The sequence below is a fragment of the Sebastes fasciatus genome, chromosome 5 (assembly GCF_043250625.1).
Source record: "Sebastes fasciatus isolate fSebFas1 chromosome 5, fSebFas1.pri, whole genome shotgun sequence".
Classification (NCBI taxonomy): Eukaryota; Metazoa; Chordata; class Actinopteri; order Perciformes; family Sebastidae; genus Sebastes; species Sebastes fasciatus.
The window spans coordinates 7,346,310-7,358,636 of NC_133799.1; the positions used below are offsets into that span (position 1 = coordinate 7,346,310).

General features: G+C 36.1%; 1 protein-coding gene across 2 annotated transcripts; it reads right to left on the bottom strand.

The window, feature by feature from the left end:
- Nucleotides 1-2,327: 2,327 nt before the first annotated feature.
- On the bottom strand, nucleotides 2,328-9,964 carry mob3a (MOB kinase activator 3A). 2 transcript variants are annotated; one of them, XM_074634837.1, is made up of 4 exons: nucleotides 9,724-9,964; nucleotides 6,052-6,626; nucleotides 4,454-4,656; nucleotides 2,328-2,985 (listed from the first exon to the last, which is right to left on the bottom strand). In XM_074634837.1, the coding sequence occupies exons 2-4, from the start codon at nucleotides 6,467-6,469 to the stop codon at nucleotides 2,956-2,958; spliced, it is 651 nt and encodes a 216-aa protein (XP_074490938.1). In that variant the 5' UTR covers nucleotides 6,470-6,626; nucleotides 9,724-9,964; the 3' UTR covers nucleotides 2,328-2,955. The 2 variants fall into 2 exon arrangements, with proteins under 2 accessions (XP_074490938.1, XP_074490939.1); XM_074634838.1 differs by having other exon boundaries at nucleotides 9,902-9,957.
- Between the last annotated feature and the right edge of the window lie 2,363 nt (nucleotides 9,965-12,327).

Genomic DNA, 12,327 nt, shown 5'->3' on the forward strand with positions numbered 1-12,327 from the left:
TATATTTCATTTCTGCTGATAGAAATGCTACACACTGTTCCTTTAACTTTCCTCTGGTCCTCTTCAGCCGTGGGCCCTTAAAATCATGACCACTCTTCATCCCTTTTACTAGCTACAGCTCTGCCCGAGGCGACTGACTCACAAGCCACAAAACCGTCAAGGGCGTGTGCCAGTTCCAACATTTGCTGAGTCACATTATCTCCCAAAGCCTTTTCTCTACAAAATAATCACACTGCACCATCAAAACAACAGGCAGACATTGCTGTGTAAACTGACAGAGTTGGATGAGCTCCAGTCTGATTGGTTACAGCCTGAAATCCTTCCCCTTTTGTTCCATGGCCTCTCTCCAGTACTTTCTTTCATGTCTTGCAATCCTTTCAGAGGCGGTCTGGCACATTCCAGAAGAGAAAAACACACCAGAGGGAGCGAAGAGCAAAAGGCGGATACAGACCACAACACGTGATGCTGAGTACAGTGGAGAGTTGAGGAGGAAGTGACTCCTCTGGGAGGAGGGACAGTCCTGTAAGAGGATCAGGTTTCAGCGGCCAAGGAATGAGATCATTTCACTGGTTGATGTTATTGTGGCAGGCAGTTACATCATGTAGGTTTATTAAGATTTATATGTTAAAATAAAATGTCAAGTATTATGTTTTTAAACCTTGAATGAAGGACGGAAAGTGGAAATAATATATATTAGCTGTGAATATACTGACAGTGATGGAATGTAACTAAGTACATTAACAATTTTGAGGTTCTTCTTGTACTTTACTTCCATTTTATACTACTTTATACTTCTACCCCACTACATTTCAGAGGGAAGTATTGTACTTTTTACTCCACTACATTTATTTACTTTGCAGATTCAGATTATAAATATAAAATATTATTAATAAATACATTCTAAATAAATTGTCATACATCATAAAGTACCAGCTGCCACATTAAAGCGGTGTGTACATTAAAGCATCAATAATTATAATCTAATAATACGATTTATATTATTCTGAAATGTGCCATTCTGCAACATGAGTACTTTTACTTTTGGTACTTCAAGTACAGGCAAACTCCGACCAAACGGTCAAACTAGGCAGCGCCTATCAAATGTGAATCAATATTATGTTACATTAATGCCTATTTCTCGCCTCAAATGTTTTCAGAATCATCTTGTAGTGTACCGTTTAGCTGTAAAATGAGAAAGTTTGTGACGCCACCGCCATGGTGAAATCTGTTGAAGGAACGCCAATTCCAGTCACATGACCGAAGCACAGCCAATAGGAACGCTCTCTCTGAAATGATCTGTAATTGGTGAAAGTGTCCTGTCAGGCCTAGATTTTCTAAAGCCTGAAAACAGAGCCATGAGGAGATGCAGAAGTCTAGTTATCTCTCAGAACACTTGAATTATAATATGCTGAAAGTTATTATGGAATTTTTGCCCAATGATGCCAAAATAATACTGCGTACTGAAGCTTTAAGTCAACTCTGATAATAAAATATGTATAGTCACTGAAAGTTGTTGGTAAAAAACATTCTGAAAGAGGCCATTCTGCATAATGATACTTTTAATACTTAAAGTAATTGTGCTGAAAATACTTCTGTACTTTTACTTAAGTAAAATATTGAATGCAAGGATTTTACTTGTAATGAACTATTATTATTATTATTATTCAGATGAGAATACTCTTTACACATATGGGTGTTTCTTGTGTGCAAGATTGCTGCTCATTACTTACATAATCCAAACCATTAGGACTGATAACTGCTTCTAAACCGAACCAACAATGTTGTTCTCAAGCCTATTCATGACTGTTGTTGACCCGATCATGCAGAGCCGGGCTCATTCAAAACAAAAACTCTCTCTGTGTATTCATCACAGTACAGTCTGGCCTGTTTCTTGCATAACCAGCTTAAATTGAATCATTAACCCGAATCAGGTCTAGAAAGGCCCCACTTCCTCTCTTCATGACAATAACTGGGACATTGGACAGATTGCATAAAGCCTACAACATTAAACTGTAGGATTACAGCTATTTGCTCACCACAGACGGGTTTTGGTGTCTGATGCCACCCAGTGGTCAGTTTTACATCTAGTCTTTTAAACATGTGCAGCCGTCAGAGATTTGGCATGTGAGGTTCGAGTCTCGTGTGACCTTCAGCCGCCAAGAGTATCTGCAACAAACACCTGCAGGTTTGACATCTGAGAACCTGCCTGGTGGCCGGCGGCCCAAAGTGTGCAATGACACAGACTTGATAATGTCTGAGTCACCAGCAGGACATTATCAGTATTATTAGGTCATTTCTAAATGTGTGTATAACTTTTATATAAATAGTACCATGAATCAAATTTATTTAAATTTCTGGAAAGGTCTTCTAAATATAAAACATACTCTCAGAAACAGAAAAAGTGTCTTTTTCCTCACTGTAACATTTGTACATAATACGTTACTGCATTGATTGTTCAGATGTGTGTCAGTAAAACAGAATAAACTGTTGTCAGAAAAACAAAAAAAAAATTAAATTTAGACAGGAAAACCATTCAGGGTTATTTTAAATACTGATTAACAAATTCAATTTATAACAGAATCATTTTCAATGTAACAACATAGTGATTTTATAGATAGACAGTAAGAAATCGTACTAATTTAAGATCATTTTAGACAGACAGAAAGACAAAAGCATCCTGGAATGATTGAGATTCAAATAAAATAGAAAAACATCAAAACAAAACATACACCTCTTAATACTGTGCTCTGATAAAATGTTTGAAAACTTTTTTTAAAAGTAACAGAACGCCTCACCTGATAAGGCTGAAACCTACAGTATGTGGCTAAAATAGATTACAGTACTTAAATATAAAAATAGACTCTTTTTTGAATTTGCTTGTTCTTTTAGTTCTGCAGTCTTCTAGATGGACGGGTGTGTTTGTCCGGCGTGTGTCAACCGGCCAGGTGTGCTCCCTCAGTGACACATCCGAGAGGTCATCTCTTTCTGCAGACACACACAACACGGAGTTAGAGCAGCGAAGGAAATACTACTCAAAATGTTGACACACTTCAGGATGCAATGAGTAGGTTCATTAAATATATTTGTAAGCTCATGTAATGCTTATTGTAAAATAATGATTTCTACGGGTCCTGAAAACAATTGTGTTTTTTAAATTGGCAAAATTTGGGAAACAAACTAATGTTCGTAATGTATCTTTGTAGATAGATAGATAGATAGATAGATAGATAGATAGATAGATGTACTTTATTGATCCCAAAACGGGACATTATGCTGTTACAGCGGCAGGTTAACCAGGCAATACACCAGAACAGTAAATAAAATGTACACTAGAGAAATATATCTATAGAATACACAATATAAAGAATATTGGAATACACTATAAATATACCTGACTACTACAATTAGCACAAAAAAAATCTAAAATATGAACATAGAATAACCCAATATATACATTAGCAAAGTGAAAAATAATTACCCTGGTTTGACATGTTTCACGAATGATTGTCGCTCGCAATATGCTGATAAATTTGAGTCCTACAGAGCTCTTGCATGGGTCACAGTGTTTGTTTTGATAAGTTAAAAGTCAAACAAATTAGCATGAGAGGAAATGCTCTCATGTTGTAAATCTCCAGGACTATACTGTTTTATTAAAGGTGCAAATGCGAGATTGGGAGCATTACTATTGCCTCCGCACGGCTCTCAACATGGCGACGGCTGAGCCAGCGGCTTGCAGCTAATGGTGCTAACAGTGAAAACAACGGCAACACTGCTGACAGAGCACGTGGTCGGCCTGGCGATGTCAACAAAGCGACGAGAAGCTCTAATTACAACACACACAAAGGGAGAGCAACTTCATTTTCTGCTCAGGTAGACATTACTGTTATATTAATGCTCTGAATATCGTATAGAGCAACCTTAACAATCATTAAATACAGGACACAGTTTACCATCAGTATTGGCATACATGTTGGCCGATATGTTTCAGGTCATTTTGAAATTCTGAGTCTCAATTACATAGTTTGTCCACCAGGGGTGCTAACACGTTTATTTATCAACTGTTCAATGCACTGCTAAGTACTTATCAAAAGGTTTTATGTTATGTGTCTCTTTAAGAAAATAAAAAAAGCGATATTGGATTTTTAAACACTCAAATATCAATATCTGCCAGGCTCTATTTTCTTTTATGTTATGTTATTATGCACTTTAATGCAGTACCTCAGTTTGGTTATTTCATGTGACTTTACATATACTGATAGGTGTTGTACAGATTTATGCTTATCGTATTTGTCCGTGTCTGACAACACTGCTTTGACTAGTTAATGTTTGAGTGTCTGAAATACCATTATTTAAAAACACATCAAAGCTTTATAAAACATAATTCCTTTTTATTTTTGTATTCAGCTCCATGTTAGATCCTATCCCTTCCCTTCCCTTCCCTTCCTTGACTCACCAGAGGTTCCAGCTCTTTGTGGTCCGTGAGGTTGAACTCGACGACAAAGTAATAGAAATGCTTGTAGCAGGTATTGACGTGAGCCTCAGCCCCCATCTGGCTCACGCGGTCAAAGTGGTGGATGTAGACGTGGACAAACACCCGGAACAGACGGGACAAAATCTTCTTAGCCACCTGCATGAAGGTCTTAGGGAAGGGAGTACCTGCAGGTCAAACAGATAGACGGGAGAACGCCGTGGTCAATCCAGGATAACCTTTTGCTATTTTCTTCACAGAAAAGAACACATTTGAAATACTGATGTATTTAATAGTTACAGAAATATTAACAGAGATGAACTTTTCATTGTGTTTCTTTGTACTCTGGAGTGCCTCAGGTTGGACACCAGCATGCTAAAGGACGCACCTAGCATCACTTTCATACGTGAATGGAAAACCAACTTGATTTGGTCTGGGAGATAAGCCTTTGTGCTCACCAAGTGATTAATTTAGTATGTCGTTTTTGCTTTGACTAATTCAATAACATTTCAGGAATCTGTTCCAGAGGACACGAGCGTCAGAGGTCGTTTCTATTCATAGCCCCCTGTACATTGTGTGACCCATTTTTAAATCCATTGCTTGAATGTTTCTGTAATGAGTCAGATGCCGAGCCACGGCGCACGGCATGCACACATACACAGAGATACAGACTGAGATAATAAGAAACCGAGAATGCCACAGCAGCAGAAGATTAACTGGTAGTGTTTGCAATGTGCAACACTGTAGGTAATCTAATAAATGTGGCCTCGCAGATTTAATCTTTTGGTTATTGAAAAACGGAGGCTTCAGATTTTAAATGCCTTCGCTCTGCAGAATTTTATCAGTACCTCATTTTAATTTTCCTCTGTATTCATTATATGTTAATCATTTAAGTGGCTTTTGTTTTTGGTCTTTCGTGTGACTGACATGATTGAAAGAAAGATTAATCATTTAAGTAATTTAATAAGCAAAAATATTTGCCCCAGTGGTTCCCAACCTTATTTGCTTGTGACCCCTTAAAACTCTCTGTTGTATATGTGTACCAGTTGTGACCTATTCAACCATACAGATGTTTTCCCTTGTGTGCTATTGGAATCATTTTTTTCAGTCCCCCAAAATCTAATTAATTCAGTATTTTACAAGACAAAAAGCAAACATTAGAGGGAAATCTAAAAAATAAACATAACTTTGTGTAGCATAAATATGTTATTTTCTGCTTTCCTCTTTTGTTAATCATCTAGCGAGCCCAGGTTGGGAACCACCGCTGGGTTACAGCATCTCAACTGTGACAATCTGAATCATTATTAATTGAACACCACTGGGGGTTTGACTGTTGTTAATCAGCAACATTGTGTTGCATGTTATTATGTATGTAAATGTGCTATATAAATAAAGTTGACTTGACTTTGAGGTTTTGTGATTTAAGATGGAACAGATAATGAACTGAAATCTCTTAATAGACAATGAAAGTAATGGCTGGTCAGTGCCCTACTGGTGACGTTAGGAGTCTGTGGACATTGTCTATGAATGGGTGGGTGGTTGGAACCAAAGTCTTAACACACCATCTGTAGCTCAACACTTACCAACGTTGGTGGGGAAGATGTTCTCATTGTTGATTTGTACCTCAATCCAATCCATGAGCAGGCTCATGTATTTGGGGGCCGGCAGCGCCGTCGGCCTCTTGTAATTGCGCTCGTCTTGCCAGCGGTATTCGTACTTGGGCCCACCGGACATGACGGGGCAGGTTTGGTCAGTGCAGGAGTCACTGATGGTGCCATAGATGAGGTTGATGCGGTTGAAGAAGTCGACCACGTGGACGGCCACCCAGTCGTTGAGGTCCTCGCCGTGGGGCAGCTGCACGGCCTGCTTCAGGTCCAGCCCCGCGTTCAGAGACGCCTGTGCCTTCTTGTGCAGGTCGAAGCGCTGCGTCCCGGGCTCAAACTTGCGCTTGGGCCGAAATGTCCTGTCTTTGTTGAAGACTTGTTTCAGCGCCATGGACATGTTTTGATGTGGTGGCGCCAGCCGATTTGTTTGAATGCTTCTGGTGAATTATTTACTGTTGAAATGGAAGCAGTCAAAAGGTTGTGTAAACAACCAGTGCAGAGTTTTTGTTATGGGCTGTCTTTTGGTATTTGTTTCGACTCAGTCTGTGATGATCCTGCGTAGGATTAAAGGAGGGGAGAGAGAGAAAGAAAGAGACAGAGTTTGATTAATAGATTTTCACTGAAGTGCATACTTTTATTCCTTTTATCCTACAAAATATTACAATCTATGGCTGCAACTAACAACTACTTTATTATCTGATTATTTTATCGAATAATCATTTTCTCTATCAGATGTCAGAAAATAGGAACAACTGTCCATCACAGTTCCCCATAGTCCAAAACTCAAACAAAAGCTGCAAATCCTCACAATTAAAACACCTGATCTAGGTAATATTTGGCATTTAAGCTTTAAAAATGACTTAAATGATTAATAGATTTTAAAAAAATAGTTCACTTGATCTACTATTAATTAATCAAGTCATGTGTTCAGCTCTATTACAATGTCACACGCTTATTAAACATGTAATACATCAGAGCTGGCTGGGATATTACACAACAATAGCATCAGTGTCCCAGTTTTTGCATTGTCAGGGGCCTTAAGTTGCTTGTAGAGAAGTATGAATCCTCTCACCCACCAGTTTAGGAATATATACATCTTAATAATCTTGAGAGGCGGCATAAAACATGGAGGTCATGTCAAGATGAGGCCATACATTCATGGTACAAGAACATAAATTTAACGTGAGAGCTAATGATTATAAAATTCTCAGGTCCATTCTTACTCAACCCGTCAATCTCTAGATCTTCATCCTCCTAAATTCCTCACTAGTAGAGGTCAGCTTTTGATAAGATTAGGGGAACCAAATTATGGAGTAGCTTTTCACATCTATCAAAAAACTGTTCATCTGTCAAATGTTTCAAAAGTCGCTTATAGGGTCATTTAATTGCTTTTCCCCATGTTGTCAATGTATCTGTTTTTATGTTTTTTATTTTTTACCCACTCACAATGTTGTTTGGTTACGATTGCCCAGAAGTCTTTATAGATATTTAAATCAATATCCTCTTCACAAACACTAACCACACACTTGTCTTTTTTTATATATTTACTGTATTGTTATTGTTGTTATTTTATATATATATATATATATATATCTTGTCCTAATTGTTTGTTATCACTATAATGTAGTCATATTATTTCTTTATATTAATCTTGTCTCTGGGTGGAGGCTTCAGATAAGCCCAGTGGTTTTTTTTGCCTCTTCCTGCACTGTATATTATTCATTTATTTTTTTGTTATGTTGTATAGTCTTAAATTGTGCAAAATAAATAAACAAAAAAAAAAAAAACTAAATGCAGGACATTTTACTTTATTATTATTATTTCATGTACCACTATAATGAAAAGTGAGGAGGCCAAATTCCTTAAATGGAGACCTGAATTCACATTTTGCCTCAACTATCCCAGGTAAAGGACAAGTCTGAACAGTGACAGCAGGTTGCATTACAGATGAAACATCCTCCTCAAAGTCAACATGAGTCATTTCCTATTTCAGCCACTAATTCCTCCGTAAAAACCAAGAATCTGCGGAATGACAATAAAACCAAGTCAAGTCGTCTGTCACCAACACATAACTAGGTTTATTTATACCTAGTAATATATATATATATATATATATATAGTAATATTTGGCATTTAAGCTTTAAAAATGACTTAAAAAAAGATTTTAAAAAAAATAGTTCACTTGATCTACTATTAATTAATCAAGTCATGTGTTCAGCTCTATTACAACGTCTCACGCTTATTAAACATGTAATACATCAGAGCTTGCTGGGATATTACACAACAATAGCATCTGTGTCCCAGTTTTGCGTTGTCAGGGGCCTTAAGTTGCTTGTAGAGAAGTATGAATCCTCTCACCCACCAGTTTAGGAATATATACATTTTAATAATCTCGAGAGGCGGCATAAAACATGGAGGTCATGTCAAGATGAGGCTATACATTTATGGTACAAGAACATAAATTTAACGTGAGAGCTAATGATTATAACCAGGGTCTGAAATTAACCTTTTTCCTCACCTGCCACTGAGCAGGTAACTGAACATTATAGTAGACACTTCTGATCAGACACAAATCTCCCCATTGTGTGACTTATTGTCTAATAAGAAAAAAATTACGAAATTTCAAAGAAGTTATTTGCTAATTATTATCTATTTATCAGCAGACATGGAAATAAAGCATTTCAATTAACTTTGTATTCTTTTTCCTGGAAATGTATTGAATTAATTTCCAGTTATTGAGAAATAGTGGAATATAATTATTAAATAATGTTTATAATAAAGTAATTTTCGATACATTTTGAGGTAAATATTGGGGGAATTTGACAGTAATTCCAAAGAGGTTACTTGCTAATTATCACCTAATTAACATGAAATGTGTGGACCTGTAAAATTAAGTTTTACCCAATATTTAATTTAGGCTTTAGAATTGCTTTTTAAAAATAATATTTGTTAATATAAGGGATGTTATTTGGCAGGTGACAGGTGCTAATTTCATTCCCTGATTATAACTAAATGCAGGACATTTTACTTTATTATTATTTCATGTACCACTATAATGAAAAGTGAGGAGGCCAAATTCCTTGAATAGCAACCTGAATTCACATTTTGCTCTCAACTATCCCAGGTAAAGGACAAGTCTGAACAGTGACAGCAGGTTGCATTACAGATGAAACATCAGGTTGTACATTACAGATGAAACATCCTCCTCAAAGTGACTCATTTCCTTTTTCAGCCACAAATTCCGCCTTAAAAACAAGAATGACAATAAAACCAAGTCAAGTCGTCTGTCACTAACACATAACTAGGTTTATTTATACCTCTGTCTAACTATCGGCGCCTTTCTCTTGATAATACAGCGGACTTTCTGTGTTTTTTCGCGCACATTAAGGGATAAAAGCAGAGAGATTAGAGAGCAGAGCACATGACGACTGAAGTTTATCTGTGACGCGACCCACCTAGCTACCGCGGTCGGACTTGTTGCTTCCTAAAAACAGATAAAAACACACACAAGACAGCGTTAACCCCACGTTATTAACACTTAAATCACATCGCATCTTTAATATAAACCGTGTAAACACGTTCATTATCTCAGACGGACGGAGAAAAGGGGATGAAATGGTTGAAACAGTTGAGAGACTTTCACGAACTTACTTGTTCCGCCTTCCTGTTTCCGTCACTTTCCTCCTTTTTTTATCGACAATTACCTGATTACCGATCAATATCCTGACATTAACAACATGCCACGGCTACATTAAGGATACACGGTGCGATACATGATTGTATAATTACTGTTAATTCAATAAATATGTCACTTTAATAAAGAAACTACCGTCTGACTCCTCCCTACGAAACGAAAAGTACACCCGCGTCGAGCTAGAGAGCGTTGAGGCGCTGCTGGCAGCTTCCGGTCTGACCCTTCAAAATAATGTACCCCCTTTGACCAATGTAATGTAATGGTACTTTTATACAGTCATTATTTGTAAGCACCAAACAAGAAAATAAGCATGATCAAGCAGAAATATGTATAATACTACATATATATATATATATATTTATATATATATATATATAGATTGTTTGCACTCCTGGAATATTTGCACTATCTGTTTTTATCCTGTTTATTTTTGTTTATAACTTATTTTGTATATTGTATATTAGTAGAATTTCAATTTTTTCAATTCTAGCGTTTATATATTCTTCTGTTATTATACTGTTTGACTTGCACCAACATAACCAAAGCAAATTCCTAGTGTATACCTCTTACACCTGGCAATAAATACGATTCTGATTTTGATTCTGATATATATATATATATATATAATACTTTACTGCTATTATTTACCCAAAATTATTTAATTTATAACCTACCTATTAAATGAGATGTAGTTAAAAGTTCAGTTTTGAGTTAGCTACTGGTACTTATCATTTGTAATTCCATTTTAGGAGACTTTTTTTAAGAATAGCCATTAATAAATTCTTAGTTGCGGGCCCTAGTCTGTGGAACAAACTACCTCTCCACATCAGATCTGCTCCCTCTACGGAGTCTTTCAAAGCACAGCTCAAGACCCACCTCTTTTCTTTGGCTTTTGAATGTACTTGAATTGTGATTACTAATTGGCCTTTTATAATGCTCATTATAACAGTCTTTTACTCATGGATTTTATCTTGGTCTGTCTGTGGATGTGTGTGATTTTGTTGTCTGCTCTGTTGACCTGTTTTTATTCTGCCTATGTCTGTAAAGCACTTTGGTCAGCTCAAGTTGTTTTAAATGTGCTATATAAATAAATTTGACTTGGCTTGACTTGACTAAATTTGTGAATCCAATTATCTATTTCTCTTTTCAAACTGCATTTTGTATTTTTTTAAATTATGTATTATTGACTGTTTATGGTGTTTTTGTAAATCCCTTTTTAATTTTCTATTATTGATGGATTCATATTTAATTTGTAAATAATTTTTATGATTCTTCTTTTTTATTGCCCATTAAAATGTCAAGTAATGAATTACTTTGTAATTTAGTCAGTTTATTCATTGATTAAATCAATTTGTAAACAAATGTATTAATGGCTATTTTTATTGTACAATTAGTTACTAATCAATTAAATGCTTTATTACTATTTACGTGACTCATGTGGTCCTCCATAATGAAACATCAAGATTTCACACAGCCTGAAAGCTCATAAAATGAAATGAAAAGGAAATATCTAAATGTCAAGTTTTCGATGACACAAGGCATTTTGGATATTTGAAGCGGTTTACAGAATTCCCTCCTAATGTAGTGGTGCAATATAAGTGAAATTGGCAATGAAGCTTTTATTTAAAAAATATTTTTTTAATTACTTTATTAGCAAATGTTGGGAATTTCATTATGATTTAACTCTAACTGCATCTATTTTTCATTACTTGAGTACATTTTACTGTTAATTTGCTTACTTACCTGTAAAAAATATTGAATGACTTTCACTTATACTGGAGTATTTTTCAATTGTAGCTGGTATTTATAATTCTACTAATCAATGGATTTGAGATTCCACCACTGCACTTGAATGCAACATGGGGCCTTTACGCCTTTATTTTGGCGAATCCATCAACTTCCGGTGTCATGTGCCCTTCAGGTGTTGCCTGGCAGCTCAGGAGGACTTCCTTGATACAGTCTGTGACTGAATGCAGGATAGCAGGTCAACAGTAGATGTCACATAGAAGTGGTGTACATCATCTGAAAGCTGGGAACATGAAGATTAATTTGAAATGCAGTTTAGCACTGTGTATCAAGTTGTTCTAGTCATAAATCATAAATAATAAAAATAAAATAATTAAAATGAATTGTGAATGTGTATAAGAGCATAGAAAAAGATGATATAAGTATATGGTCATCCCTATGCTCTCTTATGTCTCATAAGTTGTTGCAGCAATTTTTGGGTTGATACCATATGTTACACAGATTTGGTGCTAAATTTAACCATTTTTTTTACCACTCAAGAATTGCTAAAAAAAAAAGAGATCAATAATCCCTCCAAAATACCACATTAATACATCAAGACCGTGAGGAACATCATAGAAAAAGCCATGCTGTGATTTGGTATCAAAAACTTTTGACATTTTAAGACTTCTACAAGAATTGTATTTTTCGTCAATTGTATGGTGAGCACTTCGAGCACACTTCTGGAAACTGCTCAGAAACCCCCTTATTGTCAATCTACCTAGGAAAGCCATCCATCCTCTGAATGCCCTAGGTCTCCAGTTTGTGGATGTAAA